Source organism: Acanthochromis polyacanthus, chromosome 23, assembly GCF_021347895.1.
Source record: "Acanthochromis polyacanthus isolate Apoly-LR-REF ecotype Palm Island chromosome 23, KAUST_Apoly_ChrSc, whole genome shotgun sequence".
Lineage (NCBI taxonomy): Eukaryota > Metazoa > Chordata > Actinopteri > Pomacentridae > Acanthochromis > Acanthochromis polyacanthus.
Window position 1 is genome coordinate 26,534,127 of NC_067135.1, and position 19,463 is coordinate 26,553,589.

Consider the following 19,463-nt stretch of genomic DNA (forward strand, 5'->3'; position numbering starts at 1 on the left):
AACAGTAAAAAAACACAAACAAAACTTATCTGTTATGTCTTGAAGGTGCAGGCTAAAGACACTGAATGATTGATTTTAAAACGTTGCATTCTTTACCACATGTAATGATGAACTCTGCATCATTCATTTAGTGACTGACTCCTGTTTTAAATGTGCTTCTTGTTCAGTTTCAGGTGCTGTTCCTCAGCCTGTCACCACTTTAGCAGGAGTTGATGGAAAGGGAGGAGTGGAGTTACAGTGTGAGTCTGCAGGCTGGTATCCAGAGCCTGAGGTGTTGTGGCTGGACGGTGATGGAAACCTCCTCTCTGCTGGACCTACAGAGACAGTCAGAGGTCCTGATGACCTCTATACTGTCAGCAGCAGAGTGACTGTGGAGAAGAAACACAGCAACAAGTTCACCTGCAGAGTCCAGCAGAACAACATCAACCAGAGCAGAGAGACACAGATCCATGTTCCAGGTAACTGTTATTTGTATCTAAGTTGAGAAAATCTATGGTTCGGTTTCCTATAAATGCCAGGTTATTCCATGTTTTATCGTTTCAGATGATTTCTTTATTTTCCAGTCCAGTAACACCTCCACCATAGTTGGTTCGGCTGTTTGTTTGGTTGTTTCTATCATCCTGTTAATTCTAGCAGTTGTTCTTTTTGTCCACACACGAAGACAAAACAGTAAGTCACATGTCAATAAAAAACTCTTGACCCTTACAAAATATTGAGATTTTAATGGAAATTGTGACATGAGAGGTGTCATTTTATTATATACAGCTGTCTGCATTATCATCATTTCTATATTTAAATACCAATTATTTTATTTTCTCAAAGGGACCAAAAGAAGAAAAGATGTTCAGGTTAAATCTGAAGAAGGTGTGGAGCTCATGTCAGATAACACAGTATCAATGAAGACTTTGGAAAATAAAAAGCAACCAGAGAGCAAACGAGTAAGTAAAGAAACAGAAGTTTGACTGCTGGTAGATGAAGAAAGACACCAAGATCAGGAGATGACAGAAAGTAAAGTCAAGTTTGATGAAAACGAACATTATGGAATAAAGGAAGAAGGTTTGTGTCTCTAAAGCAGATCAGACGTCAGTATTCAAGCTCTGACAGGAAGACAAGTAAAGAATCTGGACAGTGGAGAAGAAAAACCAGATGGAGTTTATCAATGAACAGAGGAAGTGGTTCAATACAGAAACAGAGAAGAACAACAGCTTTAGCAAACTTCAGTGGAGATAAAAGAAAATTTATATTCAATAGAAACTCACAAGTTTGTATTTAATAGCGACATATTTGTTGTAACCAGAGTGTGAACCTGAACAGACGATCAGTAACTAAAGAGCAGGAGTCAAAGAAGCAGTAAAAAGAAGTTAATGGTTGTATGTAAAGAAACAGCAGCTTCTGGATGAAAAACACAAGATGGAGACTGAACTGTAGATTCTGGAGGAAAACATGGAAACTAAAAAGGTTTAACTCATGATCTCAAATTAAACATTATGTAGTTGAGTTTAGAGATCAGGATTTCTTTTGTCATTGTCTCTTTAGTTTTATTTTGTTCTGTTTATTGAGGATCTTCTTCTCCAACCTTTGTTCTGTCACTGAACCACAGTGTTATAAAAGAGAAAATCAATGAACATTTTTCACAACTTCTTCATGTCTGTTTTCACTCATTAGATGGAGAAAGAATATGATGACATCATCAAACAGCTCCACCAGGAGAAAGAGGAAAGAAAGAAGGCTGAGAACAAAGTGACGAGCCTGAAGAATGAGCTGGAAAAGGTAAATCTCACCATCATGTGAGTTCAGGTGATGGCAGAAAGTGAAGTCAGGCTTGATGTAAACCCACAATTATGGAATAAAGGAAGAAGGTTTGTGTCTCTAAAGCAGATCAGACGTCAGTATTCAAGCTCTGACAGGAAGACAAGTAAAGAATCTGGACAGTGGAGGAGAAAAAGTTTAATTCAGTTAAAGAGTAAAGATTGAGTAAGATGAAGCTGCTCACTGTTGAAACTTCAAAATTAAAGTAAGTAGAGAAAAAAACAGTTGATGGTTTCTGACTGATGTGGACTCTCATGTTCTTCTACTGATTCTATAATAAATCATTTGGTCTTCTACTAGATGATTGTATTGATTTTCATACTGAACACAGAAGAACACAGGACCTCTGGATGTTTCTGAAAAGCTGTAACTTTGGACTTTTATAGGATTTAGGAGCTACTTATGGATCAGACTGTAGCATTGTGTCAATGTGATTATTCCTGAAGTGTTTATAACACAGTGGATGGACATAACACGAGACTTCTGGAGAATTTAGAACTTCCTACCTGAACCAAAAATGAAAAAATGTATAAATCAAAATACCTTTAAATCTTCCATCAGCTACTTTAATTACAACTGTTTCAATGATTAATTACGGTGTAGAATCTCCTCGTACTTTCCTGATGACTAGAATTTGAATTGAACACTGTTTGTTTTCTTGTACATGCATGAATGTGTGTATAGAAATCTGCTTGGAGCCTCGTAACTTTGGCAGTTGACTGAATATGAACTGCTGCACAGACAAATGTAGGAAAAGCAGGAATTTGTCGTCATGTCTCCACTGAATAGAGGTGACAGTGTTTTCTGTAGGAAGAAGTCTGATGAACCAAAACTTGGACTCTTGTGGACATGAAGAACAATTTCAGATTTCATGGATATCAAACTAAAAGTAGAAAATATGTTTAATTGTCAAGTATCTCCAGTAATTTGTCCAACGAAAATGATGTTTAACATCTCATCTCTGTTCATGTCTCTCAGTTAAAGGAGGAAGAATTGAATCAGAAGGAGCAGCAGAGGAGAAAGGAGGCTGAGAATGCGATACAGAGACTGAAAGAGAAGCTGGACATGAAGAAAACTGAGGTTAAATAAACATTTATAAACTGTCATCACTAAAATATCAGGTCCAGATGGAGTGGAGAAAAATCAGACATCTAAACCTTCTGGTTGTTCTTCCAGGTTAAAAACAAACAAACTGAGCTGCAAAGTCTCCAGGAGGAGAAGAAGAAGATTCAGGATGATCTGCAGAACCTAAATAAAGACCTGGACACCAAGATTACAGAGGTTTATTTATTTGTCTTAATTCATCTGTATTTATAAAGAAACCTGAACATCTCTGCTGTCTGAGGAACTGGATCAGAAAACATCATTTCCATCATCTGTCTTGAAGTTTTATTCTCATATTCAGTCCATTGACTGTATGTTACATTATTAGGTTGTATGATTGTGGTTCTGCTGTAACATGATAATCATGTCTTTCTTTTTCTCTCCTCTTTCCTCACAGCTGAAGACAATCAGAGAAGAGTTAGCAAAGTTTTTCCGGCTTTCTTTTTCGGTATAATCACAATAAAACACTCTGAGTTCCACCACCATTAGAAAACAGTCATTTATTGATAAATCTCATCACTAATAGGTTCAATATTATGATATGTCCATTATTTTAACATAAAATGTCTCATTGCTGGATTCTCTGCTGGTTATTTATTTTACAACACTTAATGACTTTAACAAAGTCAGAGAGCAGCAGAGAGATTTTTATATTCAGTCTATCAGAGACATGAAACACTGAAGGAAAATGTTTCTGTCCACATGACTGAAAAACACTTTAGACACTGAAATAGAGAATTTCTACAAGAACACACCAGAATTTATCATGTGGTATTCAGGATTTATCAAAAGCTTACTTGATTTTTTTGTATTTTATGTTCAATCATGGGTCTTTATGTGCAGTCAGGAAAATGGAAGAAGAAAGAAGATGAGAAGAGAATACAGACAGAAATAGAAAACCTCAACAAACAGCTGATGACCAAGAACATGGAGTTCCAGAACAAAGATAAGAAGGTTCATATTTTCAAACATTCAGAATCCTACTTTGTTGTTCTCTGTGATCTAAAATCTTTATTTTCTACTGAATTTACTGATTTCTATGTTCTGTTGAATCAGAATTCTTCAGGTCACATGTCAGGACATCACACTGAGGAACCAGCGTCCTACAAATGACCTTTTAAACTTCTCTTATATTCTAGTTTTCTTGGTTCAACCATCATCAGTGACTGGGTTGTGTTCAGAGGCATCTTTTAGTGTCAGGAGGAGGTCGGGGTGGATGGAGGGTTTACAGAGACCAGAGTTCACATTCAGACAGTCTCTGGTTCACTTCAGTTGGTTGAAGTCAGAGAAAGATGCTGGTTTTAGTTATTTATAAATCAACATGTTGTGTCTGAAGTCTTTCCACAAACTAAGTCTAATAATGAAGTAATCACTACAGGTGAAGATTTTACTGCAGGATTGGATGTTTTGGAAGGAAAAAGTAGGTTATCTGTGAGTTCCTCATGTTGTTAGAAAAGTTCATCTCAGTTACATTTCCGTAGTTTTAGTTTTTGCTATCACTGTTTATTTGCATAAAAACATATTTTCTCAGACACAAGGTTGCACTGCAGGCTGTGTTTCCTCCAAGCTATAAAATTCTATATTCTGATCTTACAGAAACATGTATTTAAGGCATTTATTTGTTCTGCTGAATCATTATCCATGATTCTAACCAAACACATTGCAGCTGAAAATTAGTTCCAGATAAAAATGTGTTTCCAAGAGACATGGTCTAACAATGAGTTTTCCTGAGTTTTTTTCTATTTTATTTATTTTTTATTTGACACATCATTTTGTCATAAAATATGTAAACTGAATGTCTCTTATTTTGTTCCTCTTTCTCTTTTCTCTCCTTCCAGAGTGAAGAAGAACGAGTTGAGCTGAAGGAGCTTCTGGATGATCAACAGAAGATGGAGACTGAACTGCAGATTGAGGAGCAAAAACTGGTAAGTAGCAAGGTTCAGGTGATTATGTTGAAATTAAACATCATTTTGTAGAGTTCTGACATCAGGATTTCTTCTGTTATTGTGTTATTAGTTTTATTTTGTTCTGTCTATTGAGAATCTTCTCCAACCTTTATTCTGTCACTGAACCACAGTGTTATAAAACAGTGAATCAATGAACATTTCTCACACCTGGAACTTCTTCATGTCTGTTTTCACTCCTTAGATGAAGAAAGAATATGATGACATCATCAAACCCCTCCAACAGGAGACAGAGGAAAGGAAGAAGGCTGAGAACAAAGTGAAGATGTTGAAGAATGATCTGAAAGAGGTGAATCTCACCCTCTAAAGTTTCTGAATCAAATTACCAACATGTCCCTTGAACTCTGTCTCACTGTGATATAATGTAATGTTGAAAACATTAATGAATTGATGTAAACTTTGAAAGGAAATGATGATTTTTTTCAATATAAACTTTAAATTTGAGCAGTGCCCAGATAGCTCAACTGTTTAAGATGTTCACTGATAAACAGAACAGCATCAGAGACCTGAGGTTCAAATCCAGCTCATGACATTCTACTGAAGGGCCTTCCTGCCAACAAAAGGGCCAAAAAAACATCGTAAGATGTGGTTCAAAATGTCATAGTTTCAGTCCTGCGACAGACTGGTGACCTGTCCAGGGTCAGTTGGGACAGGCTCCAGCACCCCCCACAACCCTAGTGAGGATAAAGCGGTGTATACATGATGGATGGATGGAAATTTGAGCATAAATCAATGAGTGAAGGTCAGTAAAAGGAAGTAAAGTTTGGAAACATTGTGGTGTCACTTCCACTGCAGAAACATCCACATCCATCATTCTGAAAGCAACAATTGTCTTCCTATACCACTAAACTACATTCTCATTTTTCACACAAATCTATTTTCTCACTAGAATTCTCAGACTGTGACGTTGTAGGAAAAGTTTAGAGTTTGAAAGAGCCACAAAGTTTCCTGAAGAAGACATAAAACAGAAACAGGACTTTCATCCAGGAGACCAGGATTCATGTTCCATGTGGAACCTTTATTCTGACACTTTGGTTTCACTTTCATTCACTACTTGGTTACATTTCTGCAACCAGAACTCTGCAGTTAGAAAAACACCATGATTTGGGTTCAAATATGAACCTTTCAGAACATGTTTGAAGACTTTCCTCCATTTTCTCTGTTACCAGGTTGACAAGAAATAAAGAAAAGATGTTGATTAGAAACATATTAGTGAGAATCAAACATGTAGTTTAGTTAAATATGAACATCATTCTTGAGAGACAGAGTTACCTGAATTAAAATAAGGTGATAAAGTGAATGTTCCAAGCAGCTGGTTCAGAGGAGAACTTCCTCACCATCTAAAGCTACAGAAACAGAGATTTAAGCAGAACTCAGCTATGTTACATGAACATGCTTTTAATGAGTCTCCAACCAATCAGAAGAAAGAATCTTTCCAGAATTCATGTCATGTGTATCTGTGCTTCAATACATAAACTGTCTTTTTATTCTGTCTCCAGTTAGAGAAGAAGCTCAAGGAAAATGAGAAGAAGTGGATGGAGACTGAGAGAGAGGTGAGCACAGAACACAACAAGGTTTATCTGCTGTCATCTCTTTTCTGTGTCTTTTCAAATGAAACTGATTTGTTGCTACAAACATGAAAACATCAAATCTTAATAAAAACTAATTACAAACGTGAAATAACAAACTAAACTCAGGTTCCAGTGCAGCAAAGATTAAACTGATGATGTTTCCTTCTGTGTTCATGTGTTACTGACCAGCCGGTATTATATTATATTATATTATATTATATTGTTATCAGACTATTTCACCTGATCTAAACCTTGTTGAACAACTTGTTGGTGATTTTTTTTTTAAGAAGAACTCACCATTCTTTCAAATCAAATCACTGACACTTTCACTGAACTCTGTCTCACTGTGATGGAAAATATAGTGGATAGGATTAATGAAACTAACTTTGAACAGAAACAGTGATCAGTGGTCAGTAAAAGGAAGTAAAGTTTGGAAACATTGTGGTGTCACTTCCACTGCAGAAACATCCACATCCATCATTCTGAAAGCAACAATTATCTTCCTATACCACTAAACTACATTCTCATTTTTCACACACAATCTGTTTTGATTGGTGATCATATTTTATTCTTTTAAGGAAATCTTTATTGTTGTATAAGATCCCTTTGAGGAATCCCACTTTGAGGTGTTCATTTGTCAGTTCAGGTGAACTCTCTGAACCCCAGAAGCTGTTGGTGCAAACAATAGTTTATGAGTATAAAGTTCATGGTCCAGTTGTGTTACTGCCACCATCAGGAAGAAAACACAAACTATCACCTGCTGCTGAGAGACCATTGGTCAGGATGGTCAAGAGACAAGCAAGAATCATCAGAAAGCAGGTGTGAATGAATGAGAAGCTGCTGGAACACAGCTGTCAGTGTCCACAGGGTTTGACATCAACATGAGCTGAGAGGATCCATGAAGAAGGAAGTTCTTCCTCTAGAAGCAGAACCTTAAAGCTCCACTCAAGTCTGCTGCTGATCACATGGACAAAGAAAAGACCTTCTGGAGGAAAGTTCTGTGGTCAGATGGAAGAAAAACTGAGGCAGAAATATGTTTGCAGGAGAGAAGATGAGACCTTTAACCCCAAGAACACCAGACCTACCATCCAGCATGGTGGTGGCAGTATCATGCTCTGTGGAACTGGAGCTTTACACAAAGTAAACAGAATAATGAAGAAAGAGGATCATCTCCACATTTTTCAGGAAAACCTAAAATCAGCACCAGAAGGTTGATCTTGGACACAGTTGGATGTTTCAATGAGCTTAAACACACATCAGACGTGGTAAAGAAATGGTTCAATCAGAATAGAATGAAGGTTCTAGACTGGTCTCCCCAAAGTCCTGACTTAAACCTCAAAAACTTGAAAGAGCCACAAAATGAACTTGAAAACATGAAGAGACAAGTCAGCAACAGGATTTTCATCCAGGAGACCAGAATACTGAGAGGATACACTTACAGTTTACAGCAGAAGTGAGAACAAAACTGTGTAAAATCATTTAAATGTCAAATCATTCACAACTGAATCACTGCACAGTAACTGCATCACTTTTAAGACGGACAATCGGGTGTTTTCTGTTATATAAACTTAAAAACCATCAGTGTCACACCTTAAAATCAGAACATGTCTTTCTTCACCTGCAGCTGGAGGGAAAAAGTTCAGAAACCAACAATCAGCTCCAGCAGGAGAAAGAGGAAAAGAAGAAGGCTGAGAATGAGGTGAAGACCCTGAAGAATGAGCTGGAAGAGGTAAAACTAATGTTCATAATCTTCGTAAAGTAACTGAATAAACCCTGTTTTTGTCTGAAATATCAATGAAGGTTCAATAACTCTGATTTCACCTGCATAAACAGAAAAATCACCTGCATTGATGAATGCTGATGTTAGTTTAGATCCTCCCTGGAAGGAGAGTTCTTAATAAATGTAAAGTTTGATCTACTGTAGATTCTAACAGTTATAGTTTAACAGCAGAAATTACAACAAAACTGTATAAAATCAGTTAAATGTCAAATCATTCACAACTGAATCACTGCACAGTAACTGCATCACTTCTAAGATGAACCGTCGGGTGTTTTTGTGTTCTGTAAAACTAAAAACTGTCAGTCTCACACCTGAAAATCACAAAATGTGTTTTCTTTTCCTGCAGCTGAAGAGAAAATAATTCAGAAACCTACTATCAGCTCCAGCAGGAGAAACAGAAAAATGAGACTCTGAACAGTCGTCTGGAAGAGGTAAAACTCACCATTCTTTCAAATCAAATCACTGACACTTTCACTGAACTCTGTCTCACTGTGATGGAAAATATAGTGGATAGGATTAATGAAACTAACTTTAAACAGAAACAGTGATCAGTGGTCAGTAAAAGGAAGTAAAGTTTGGAAACATTGTGGTGTCACTTCCACTGCAGAAACATCCACAATCCATCATTCTGAAAGCAACAGTTTTCTTCCTGTTACCACTAAACTACATTCTCATTTTTTACACACAATCTGTTTTGATTGGTGATCATATTTTATTCTTTTAAGAAATCTTATTGTTGTAAAGACCCCTTTGAAGAATCCCACTTTGAGGTGTTCATTTGTCAGTTCAGGTGAACTCTCTGAACCCCAGAAGCTGTTGGTGCAAACAATAGTTTATGAGTATAAAGTTCATGGTCCAGTTGTGTTACTGCCACCATCAGGAAGAAAACACAAACTATCACCTGCTGCTGAGAGACCATTGGTCAGGATGGTCAAGAGACAAGCAAGAATCATCAGAAAGCAGGTGTGAATGAATGAGAAGCTGCTGGAACACAGCTGTCAGTGTCCACAGGGTTTGACATCAACATGAGCTGAGAGGATCCATGAAGAAGGAAGTTCTTCCTCTAGAAGCAGAACCTTAAAGCTCCACTCAAGTCTGCTGCTGATCACATGGACAAAGAAAAGACCTTCTGGAGGAAAGTTCTGAGGTCAGATGGAAGAAAAACTGAGCAGAAATATGTTTGGAGGAAAGAAGATGAGGCCTTTAACCCAAGAACACCAGACCTACCATCCAGCATGGTGGTGGCAGTATCATGCTCTGTGGAACTGGAGCTTTACACAAAGTAAACAGAACAATGAAGAAGGAGGATCATCTCCACATTATTCAGGAAAACCTCAAATCAGCACCAGAAGGTTGATCTTGGACACAGTTGGATGTTTCAATGAGCTTAAACACACATCAGACGTGGTAAAGAAATGGTTCAATCAGAATAGAATGAAGGTTCTAGACTGGTCTCCCCAAAGTCCTGACTTAAACCTCAAAAACTTGAAAGAGCCACAAAAATGAACATGAAGAGTTGAAGACACAAGTCAGCAACAGGATTTTCATCCAGAAGACCAGAATACTGAGAGGATACACTTACAGTTTTTTTTTTTTTGTCTGCAAGTCCACTCAAAAATGACACCAACCAACCATGGTGTCATTACTTTAAGCTTCATGCAATTTTTTTCTTCTTTGTGACTGTGACCATCACCTGCCCTCATGGCAAATTAACCTATCATGTTTATTTCAAGCTGTTTCCTGCATTATGCCATTGAGGGCTGTGCACACCCAAGTGAAACATAAAACAAACACAGGACAGACAGAAAGATGAGGCATAGACAGTGTTCTAAGAGAAAAGGTGCATTTTATTTGTTTGTACTCTTTAATTCACACCTTAAAACCAGTTACAAATCTAAAAACCCTTCACAAACATCACATACGACAAAATCCCAACTGGATCAATCATGAAGATGTCAGGAGGCCACAAGAAGGATAGATAGAGCAGAGTGAGATCCACAGACACTAACCCAGCAACCTCCACTGACTCAGCAACCGGAGGAACAAAGTCTATTGAGTTTTGGTAGGTGCCGGTGTGGTGGGTCTGGCATGCATGAAAACCTCTACCAAAGGAGGGAGCTGTCCCCTCCAGCCCAAGGAGGTCCACCCAGGCCCCCCCCGCAGGAGCCACCAAGCGGAGACCCCACCCAGGAGCCCCGGAGCGACCCCCATCGACACAGCCAGAGCAGAACGGGCCATCAGCGGACCCCTCACGGCGGCCCCACCGGCCCACAGCCCCACTTCCCCCCACGACCCCCCCCCCCCACCTCCCCACAACCCGACTCCCCCGCCCCCCAGCCCCAAAACCCCCAAGGGGAATTGTGGAGTAGGAATAGTACATTTCCACCCCCCCCCCCCACCCCAAGGGATGTGTTGTGTGCCCTATGTGTACATTTACAAAGTGTATTGTGCGAAGCTCGTGAAGTGAATTAAGAGGAGCGATCAACGGGGCCCCACCCAGCCAGGCGGAGGGGCCCAGCGCCCCACCATACACCCCCTATACACCCACCCCACCCCACCCCAGCTCCGGCACCCCAGCGGGCAGACGGTGCGACAGGGCGAGGATCACTCTCCCCGTCCCCGAAGCCGTCCAGGGTGTCGGGAGGGCAAACATTGAATTGGAATGGGCTAGACCACAACATCCCCATGCACCGCACCCGGTCCCCCCCCCCCCCCCCCCTTCAGGTTTAAGTTAAGGGAGTTAACATACGGTGACCATGTTTGTATAAAATTTAACAACTGATTTTTATTTGAAGCAGAGATTTTCTCCATTGAAATGTGGTTTATTAGGAGGTTCAACCAGAGATTAATGTTCAGAGATTGCTTATTTTTCCAGTTAACAAGGATTGTTTTTTTGGCAATGGCGAGGGCTACAAGTAAGGATTGAGATTGTTTGCGTGGTAGGTCCGTTGTTGTTAAGTCGCCGAGTAGACACAGACTTGGAGATAAAGGAATCCTGCAGTTTAAGATTGCGGAAAGCTTTTCTGAGACGTTGGTCCAGAAATCGGGTGTTTTGTGTTCTGTAAAATTAAAAACTATCAGTGTCACACCTGAAAATCACAACATGTGTTTCTTTTCCTGCAGCTGAAGAGAAATAATTCAGAAACCGACAATCAACTCCAGCAGGAGAAACAGAAAAATGAGACTCTGAACAGTCGTCTGGAAGAGGTAAAACTCACCTTTCTTTCAAATCAAATCACTGACACTTTCACTGAACTCTGTCTCACTGTGATGGAAAATATAGTGGATAGGATTAATGAAACTAACTTTGAACAGAAACAGTGATCAGTGGTCAGTAAAAGGAAGTAAAGTTTGGAAACATTGTGGTGTCACTTCCACTGCAGAAACATCCACATCCATCATTCTGAAAGCAACAATTATCTTCCTGTACCACTAAACTACATTCTCATTTTCACACAAATCTATTTTCTCACTAGAATTCTCAGACTGTGACGTTGTAGGAAAAGTTTAGAGTTTGAAAGAGACACAAAGTTTCCTGAAGAAGACATAAAACAGAAACAGGACTTTCATCCAGGAGACCAGGGGCCTGTTTCATGAAGCAGGTTCACTGAAAACTCTGAGTTTCTTAACTTTGAAATGAGGGAAACTCAGAGTTTTCCGTTTCACAAAGCGAGGTAACTTAACCCTGAGACAGAGGGGTAACTCGAGCCTGTTTCACAAAGAGGGGTAACTTCAACTCTCGGTCAGTTACCGCAGTAACAGACTCTATGACTCTAACCTGCTCGCCAGCAGGTTTATCTGAGAAAACCTCGAGTTTCTCTCTGTCTTCACCCTCTTTCAGCCACACACGATGTTTCATTTCCTCATTCATTCAGTCAGTAAGCGAGCAAGTTTTGGCGTAGAACAGCTTTTATTAACGATCCAGTGGATAAAGGAGCAGCAGATTCCTTTTCCCTGAACTTTGAACACAAAACCCAATTTTCAAGCTACATTCACAAAACCTCTGACTCTTCTTGCAAAACCAAACTTTCACCTCAAAACAGTTCAATCTGTGCTCAAAACTGAACTTTGCTGTCAAATCATGCCTCAAGTCAATAAATTAAATACTGAGCAGTCACTAAACACTACATAGAAAAAGGAAAACACAACGCTCAGGACATGAAGCGGTAGAAATAAATGGTTATTTAGGCTAAATGCATGTTGTAAAGCTAAATACCTGGGCATTTGTAACACTTGTACATAGAAAAAGAATTAGAAAAAACATAAATCCTGTGCATTTACATGGAGCACTTGTACGTAAAAATAAAGCACAAAAATATACAAATGAAGTGCAAAGAAAAGAAGTGCATTACTCTGCCACAGCATCATTTCTCCGTACTGGGTCAGACCACAGGACTTCATCTACATCACAGGACACATTTTCTCTGACCAGGCAACAGGAGAAAAAACCCCTGGCATGCCGTATCCATGCTCCTCTTCTTAGATTTCTATCCATTGTAGTGCCTCACAAACCAGTGCTCTGGCTTATATGGACCCTCACATCATTAGCCACAAGTGTGATCAATTTAGAGTTGTTGTGTTCAACCGGTGACGCCTGAGCTTTAACTGTGTTTGACTTTTGCCACCAGTGCTCACCATTATGGAACACAGGTGCATCACAATGACAGTGTGTTGACAAGATGTGTCTAAACAGGTGAAAAGGGCTTATGGTTTAGCCAAAAGAGTGACTGATTCAATAAGTGGGTTCAGGCAACTGAGAATTGGTTCAGACAATGGGAATGGCTAGTGTGATGTCACGGACCACTTCCGTGTCCTACGCCGCGGTGCACCGAATGAAAACACAATGGCAGTAGTGAAAGAACCGGTCACCTTTTTCACTGTGACATCTTATTTTGCGGATTTTCCGAAGTCGGTAAAGCGAGGTCTTAACTCTTACCACTCAAACAGAGTTGTAAGCCTTTCCCTCATTCCAGGCAAACCGTGTTGGCCCAGCTGCTTTGCCGTGTGGAAAATGCCATCCACAGACCCTGGAGTTGTGGTTTGGAGTGAAATCTTTGAGCCTGCAAAACAATCAAAGACAATAAACAATACTAAACAAACTAAATGACTGCTGTATAAAAATGTACAGAACTGATTGTTTTTACTATCTCCTGTCAGAGCGGATTCTTTTGTTACTGCTATGAGGAAAAAAGATGCAAGGAAGATTCAGAGTCAAAATATTCAATTAAGAATATTTAGTAAAAATGCAAAGGATGAAACAGAAATGCGTGCATGCAGATTCTATCTTGCTCAATGCTGACAGCAGAATTGCTAAAGCTAAGACAATGGTTCTTCTGCATGCAGCTGTAGTCACAAAAAGAATGAATCTCTAAGCTAATACATGAGTTTTTAAACTCAATATTTGCAGTCCTCTGATTGGCCCCCGCCGAGACGGGCCTTTCCGGATGTCTTGAGTCTTGTCCAATCACCGCCGTCTTCCTCCTGCAGAAGGTGTCTCTGAATGTGTGTGTATGTGGCCGCTCCTGTGACCTTTACACAGATTTTTAAGAGCTCAGTTCTGCTGTGATCTGCAGATTTCTGTTCCATTTGGTGTTGAATTAAACAATTTACTGATTCAGTTTTATTCAACTAAACTTTGAACAACAATTTGATAATTTAATCACACCTATATAGCAGATTAGAATGATCCCATCCCCTTTATTGATTTACTTTAATCTTTATTAATTAATATAAGATTTCTATGTTCTTCCCCATTTTATTTTAATTTAATACATTGCTAATTTAGATTCCTCTATAGTATTTTCTCACGAAGCTAAATATTTAATCTTAATTCTCAACATTGTTTTATGGTTCAATACTTTAACTTTTACTCCTGTTTTAAGCATCTAGCTGCTGTTTGAACTTTTCACCCTCTCTGCCCTTCTGTGCGTACGTGACTATGGAATAAGATTACTGTCAAAAGTATTCATCCACAATTCAACCATTCGTATTCGTAATGTTAAACATTTGTATGTTAATAAAAAATTTGTACACAAAATTCCTGCTGTCATAATTGCATGAGTTTGATAAATTAAGGGTTAGGATTGTTTTTACGAGTATGAACCTAAAAGTTGTGAGTGCAACTCTAATTTCTACGACTATGAGTCTTCCCTGTGAGGACGAATTCAAGTTTATGGGTACGAGTAGAAAAATACTGGAATGACGTCACATAGGTCACAGGGGAAGGTAATCGAACACCGATTGCTCCAAACGCGCATGCGCCATTTATAAAGAGTAGACGCCGGGTGGACCCGGTGGACCTACCGGGGCAGGTGACGCCTCACAGGTCAAGTAAATAACACATCCAACTTCTTGTAATTATTTATTTCATGAAACTGTACTGTTTTAATTGAGATACAGTTTATGGACGAAAGACGGTACTGCTTAGGCTTGCACGCTAACGAGCCGGGCCGGTGACACATTAGCCTTCTAATGCGAGGAGGCTAATGAGGAGGCTAAGGAGGCTTAATAACAAAACAAACATAATTTGAGATTATGAATCGTGGCAATTGGCGTATGAATCAGCCCATTGTACAGCCTAAATTGCTGTAAATTAAGTCCAGTTTTAGTTCTTTGCAAACTCAGACACGTGCATTAGTTTAGTTTACAATGAATCTGGCGGAGTTCGGTAAAGTTGGAAAGATATTCACAGATTCGGACTTCCGGCATCAATAACTCATGAGATATATGTTGTCAAAACATGAACGATGCCTCTTTCAAATCGTAAGGTAGACAATGTGCTACAAGGCCAATTTTATCAAAAGTCGCTGTATTTCAAGCTACAGAAATAACATTGGCGTCTATGAGCAGCCGGCGGTGCAACGAGTGAACAGGGACCGTCTGCAAATAGCAAAACCGCTGCAACAGCGAAAAGAGACACTACACATATATTCAATAACTTCACTGTAGAGCCACCAAAATCACTGGAGCCATGAAATGGGCTCTTGCTGGTCAAACTACAACTCTTGCTTTGGCACTAAATTAAAAATCTGAATTTTAAGGAATTTTTATGTTTTGTATGATTATTTTATGAGTATTAAAATGGCACTTTTCTTCATGTATGTGGTATATTTTATATTACACACAGGGAAAATGGCATAAGGGCATAGTGTACTTGCTGTGACCTGTGCTGGTCAGACCGTCAGGTTTATTACCTCCAAGTATTGTCCTGTACAGTCCTTAACTAGAAAAATATTACTCTCAGTTTTAACATTATGGTATAAATGAATCAATTGACACTGAAACTTTGCAATAAAGTGTCTTATCGTCTTTCTTCTCAATCATCAGTACTTGAGGTGACAGTCTAAACAGTTTGTTTGGTATATTGGTGTTATCTGATACTCTCTTTGGTAAGGATGTAAATTCCATTACTATACAGAATTATGTGTTTGGACAAACAAGTACACTATGCCCTTATGCATTTTCCCTGTGTGTTATATAAAATATACCACATACATGAAGAAAAGTGCCATTTTAATACTCATAAATAATCATACAAAACATAAAAATTCCTTAAAATTCAGATTTTTAATTTAGTGCCAAAGCAAGAGTTGTAGTTTGACCAGCAAGAGCCCATTCATGGCTCCAGTGATTTTGGTGGCTCTACAGTGAAGTTATTGAATATATGTGTAGTGTCTCTTTTCGCTGTTGCAGCGGTTTTGCTATTTGCAGACGGTCCCTGTTCACTCGTTGCACCGCGGCTGCTCATAGACGCCAATGTTATTTCTGTAGCTTGAAATACAGCGACTTTTGATAAAATTGGCCTTGTAGCACATTGTCTACCTTACGATTTGAAAGAGGCATCGTTCATGTTTTGACAACATATATCTCATGAGTTATTGATGCCGGAAGTCCGAATCTGTGAATATCTTTCCAACTTTACCGAACTCCGCCAGATTCATTGTAAACTAAACTAATGCACGTGTCTGAGTTGCAAAGAACTAAAACTGGACTTAATTTACAGCAATTTAGGCGGTACAATGGGCTGATTCATACGCCAATTGCCACGATTCATAATCTCAAATTATGTTTGTTTGTTATTAAGCCTCCTCATTAGCCTCCTCGCATTAGAAGGCTAATGTGTCACCGGCCCGGCTCGTTAGCGTGCAAGCTAAGCAGTACCGTCTTTCGTCCATAAACTGTATATCAATTAAAACAGTACAGTTTCATGAAATAAATAAATTACAAGAAGTTGGATGTGTTATTTACTTGACCTGTGAGGCGTCACCTGCCCCGGTAGGTCCACCGGGTCCACCCGGCGTCTGCTCTTTATAAATGGCGCATGCGCGTTTGGAGCAATCGGTGTTCGATTACCTTCCCCTGTGACCTATGTGACGTCATTCCAGTATTTTTCTACTCGTACCCATAAACTTGAATTCGTCCTCACAGGGAAGACTTCATAGTCGTAGAAATTAGAGTTGCACTCACAACTTTTAGGTTCATACTCGTAAAAACAATCCTAACCCTTAATTTATCAAACTCATGCATATGACAGCAGAATTTTGTGTACAAATTTTTTATTAACATACAAATGTTTAACATTACGAATACGAATGGTTAGAATTGTGGATGAATACTTTTGACAGTAATCTTATTCCATACGTGACAACCTGCACATCTCTGTAACCACAGATCCCCCTCCTTCCCCCTCTTTCTTCCAGGTATTGCATAGTTTTTAACGGATGTTCTTTACTTTTAATTTAAAAGCTGGCACCTGACCACGCTAAACTGCCATCCTAGATGCTATTCTTATTTCAATTTGTGAGTTTGAAGCGAGGGGGGAAAGTTCTTCCCCCAGTTCTTGAAAGGTCAGATGCAACCGCAAGCCTTTTAGTCAAGTGGAGCATGAAGCATTTACCTTAAACTTATTTTCCTTAGGTTAGACGTTGAAACTTGCACAACCTGCTTAGATCAACACTTTTTCTCCAGGTTAAGAGCTAGAATTCAAACATGCATTCATAAGCAGTTTAATACATTTGATTATAGGGTTAATACAAGTTGCAAGCACATTAATATATGATTAACACATTATATGATCAAATGAAGGTTAATGATGAATATAAGTAATAAGTAAAAGAGTAATTAAATGATGATTGTAAGTAATGAATAAAAGTAATAACATGATGATCATAAGTAATAAACAAAAGTAATTAAAATGATGATCATAAGCAATAAGTAAGAAGTAATTAAAATGATGATTATAAGTGATAAGTAAAAAAGTAATAAAATGATGATTGTAATTGATAAGCAAAAGAGTAATTAAAATGATTATAAGTAATAAGCAGAAAGCAATAAAAACATGATAGTTTAATAGATATGTAAAATGAATATTCCCCACACTCCCACTATACTCTAAAGATTCCCAGCAGCACACTCTAGCGCTAACTTGTGCGGGGAGCACATGGCTAATTTGCATATGTAAATAACTACGCATCTCTTTACACTAATCATGAATCCATAACAGTTAAAATAATCTTAGCCAAACATTTTTAGCAAGTCAGTCCAAGTATTGGATTCAATTAAATCCAAGTCACATAGACCCATATCCTAGTCAAGTCGAGTATTTTGGGCAGATTGGTCAAGCAAGTCCAAGTCCCCAAAACTGGGACAAAAGTCTCCCTCGGCAGACTTTATTCTTATAAATTAAAAGTATAAACTTATTATCAGAGACTTTAATCTCGACCACTTTTAGTTTCTTTTGTAATGTGGCCCAAACACTCCTTGTAACACAAAAAGACAACATGATTCAAGCGGCTAATACTAGCTAGCGCACGTTGGCTCCCGGCGCTAAATGTATTTTCTAAGATTAGAAATCCGATTTACCTTATCAGTGTCAGCCATCTTCTCTTCTCCTTTTCGTCCAGAGGAAAGCGGTAGAAAGATATCATTTTATTTACATCATTTCTATTGTTGCAACACGGGACACAACACAGCACCATTATATCGTTGGTTTGGTAGGACATGGAAGCGACGTTTTTGGACACGATGACGTAGTTACTAGCCATCCCCATAGAGTTTAGTGTTTTAGCAATTGAGAAAACCTGTAACACTGAAACTGACTGGTGTCTATGAACTGAGTTACATTTGAGCATAAATCTAAATGATCTTGAACACATAATAAACTTCAACAGTCCAGTTTTGTTCACTGTTACTTTCTGCTATAAACCACTAAAGAAACATCAACATCCATCAGTCTGAAAGTCAAATAATGTGACAAACACACAGAAGAAGTCACCATCTAAATCTACAGAAACAGAGATTTAAGCAGAACTCAGCTATGTTACATGAACATGCTTTTAATGAGTCTCCAACCAATCAGAAGAAGGAATCTTTCCACCAATCATGTCATGTGTATCTGTGCTTCAATACATAAATTGTCTTTTTATTCTGTCTCCAGTTAGAGAAGCTCCAGGATGAGAAGCAGAAGTGGATGAAGACTGAGAGAGAGGTGAGCACAGAACACATTAAGGTTTATCTGCTGTCATCTGTCTTCTGTCTCTTTTCATATAAAACTGATTTGTTGTTGTAAACAAGACATTTTCAAATATCCATAAAGAACTTATTAGAAACATGAAATAACTGAGACCAGACTCAGGTTCCAGAGCAGCAAAGTTTAATGTGATAACATTTCCTTCTGTGTTCATGTGTTACTGACCAGCCGCTATTATATTATATTATATTATAGATCCTCCAGAAAAATTCAGGCAAAAATCTTTGATTCCGCGGGTTAAATCCTTGATTATGCGAATAAATATGCGGGGTTTTTATGCCATTTTATGTGGGGAAATTGCAGAAAGTTGCAAAGTTTGGGAATCGTTGTGAAATATGCAAAAGATGCGAAATATGTAAGAACTGGGAAAAAAGGTGATTGTTCTCCTACATCCTGTTACTAGGCTACCACTGAATGAAAAAGAGCAATATAAAGATAAACAGACATACTACATGCAAGACACATCACAGTAAGTGCTGCCAATGTTTCATTTATTGCCAGCTTAAGCATGACTTAAACATTCCTCAATCACAGATTTCTCAGAAATAAAACATTTTTTCTGCTTAGTTATACTTTGAGGTAGAGCAAACTACCTGCTCCAGTGTTTTCAAACACAGTTTAAACTTAACTGTTGAACATCAACTTTGAACTCTAAAAATAACAGCTCTCAGTGAGCCAATACTACTGGTCTAAATATAAGAGCCTTA

General features: G+C 38.6%; 1 protein-coding gene across 11 annotated transcripts in view; it reads left to right on the forward strand.

Moving 5' to 3' along the window:
* Positions 1-19,463, forward strand: part of LOC110972002 (golgin subfamily A member 6-like protein 22) — a 162,133-nt gene that overhangs the window by 6,528 nt on the left and 136,142 nt on the right. For 7 of the 11 annotated variants that reach the window (XR_007939710.1, XM_051943893.1, XM_051943892.1 and 4 more), the window contains 14 exons: positions 168-458; positions 544-669; positions 823-938; positions 1,666-1,770; positions 2,788-2,889; positions 2,986-3,090; positions 3,311-3,361; positions 3,757-3,867; positions 4,752-4,838; positions 5,062-5,166; positions 6,377-6,430; positions 8,073-8,177; positions 11,352-11,435; positions 18,664-18,714. Coding sequence is in view for 10 of the 11 variants with exons in the window: in XM_051943893.1 (XP_051799853.1) it covers positions 168-458; positions 544-669; positions 823-938; positions 1,666-1,770; positions 2,788-2,889; positions 2,986-3,090; positions 3,311-3,361; positions 3,757-3,867; positions 4,752-4,838; positions 5,062-5,166; positions 6,377-6,430; positions 8,073-8,177; positions 11,352-11,435; positions 18,664-18,714 (1,493 nt within the window). In the remaining variant the exon portion in view is untranslated. The remainder of the gene's footprint in view (positions 1-167; positions 459-543; positions 670-822; positions 939-1,665; positions 1,771-2,787; positions 2,890-2,985; positions 3,091-3,310; positions 3,362-3,756; positions 3,868-4,751; positions 4,839-5,061; positions 5,167-6,376; positions 6,431-8,072; positions 8,178-11,351; positions 11,436-18,663; positions 18,715-19,463) is intronic. The other 4 variants (XM_051943900.1, XM_051943901.1, XM_051943897.1 and 1 more) reach the window with 3 other exon arrangements.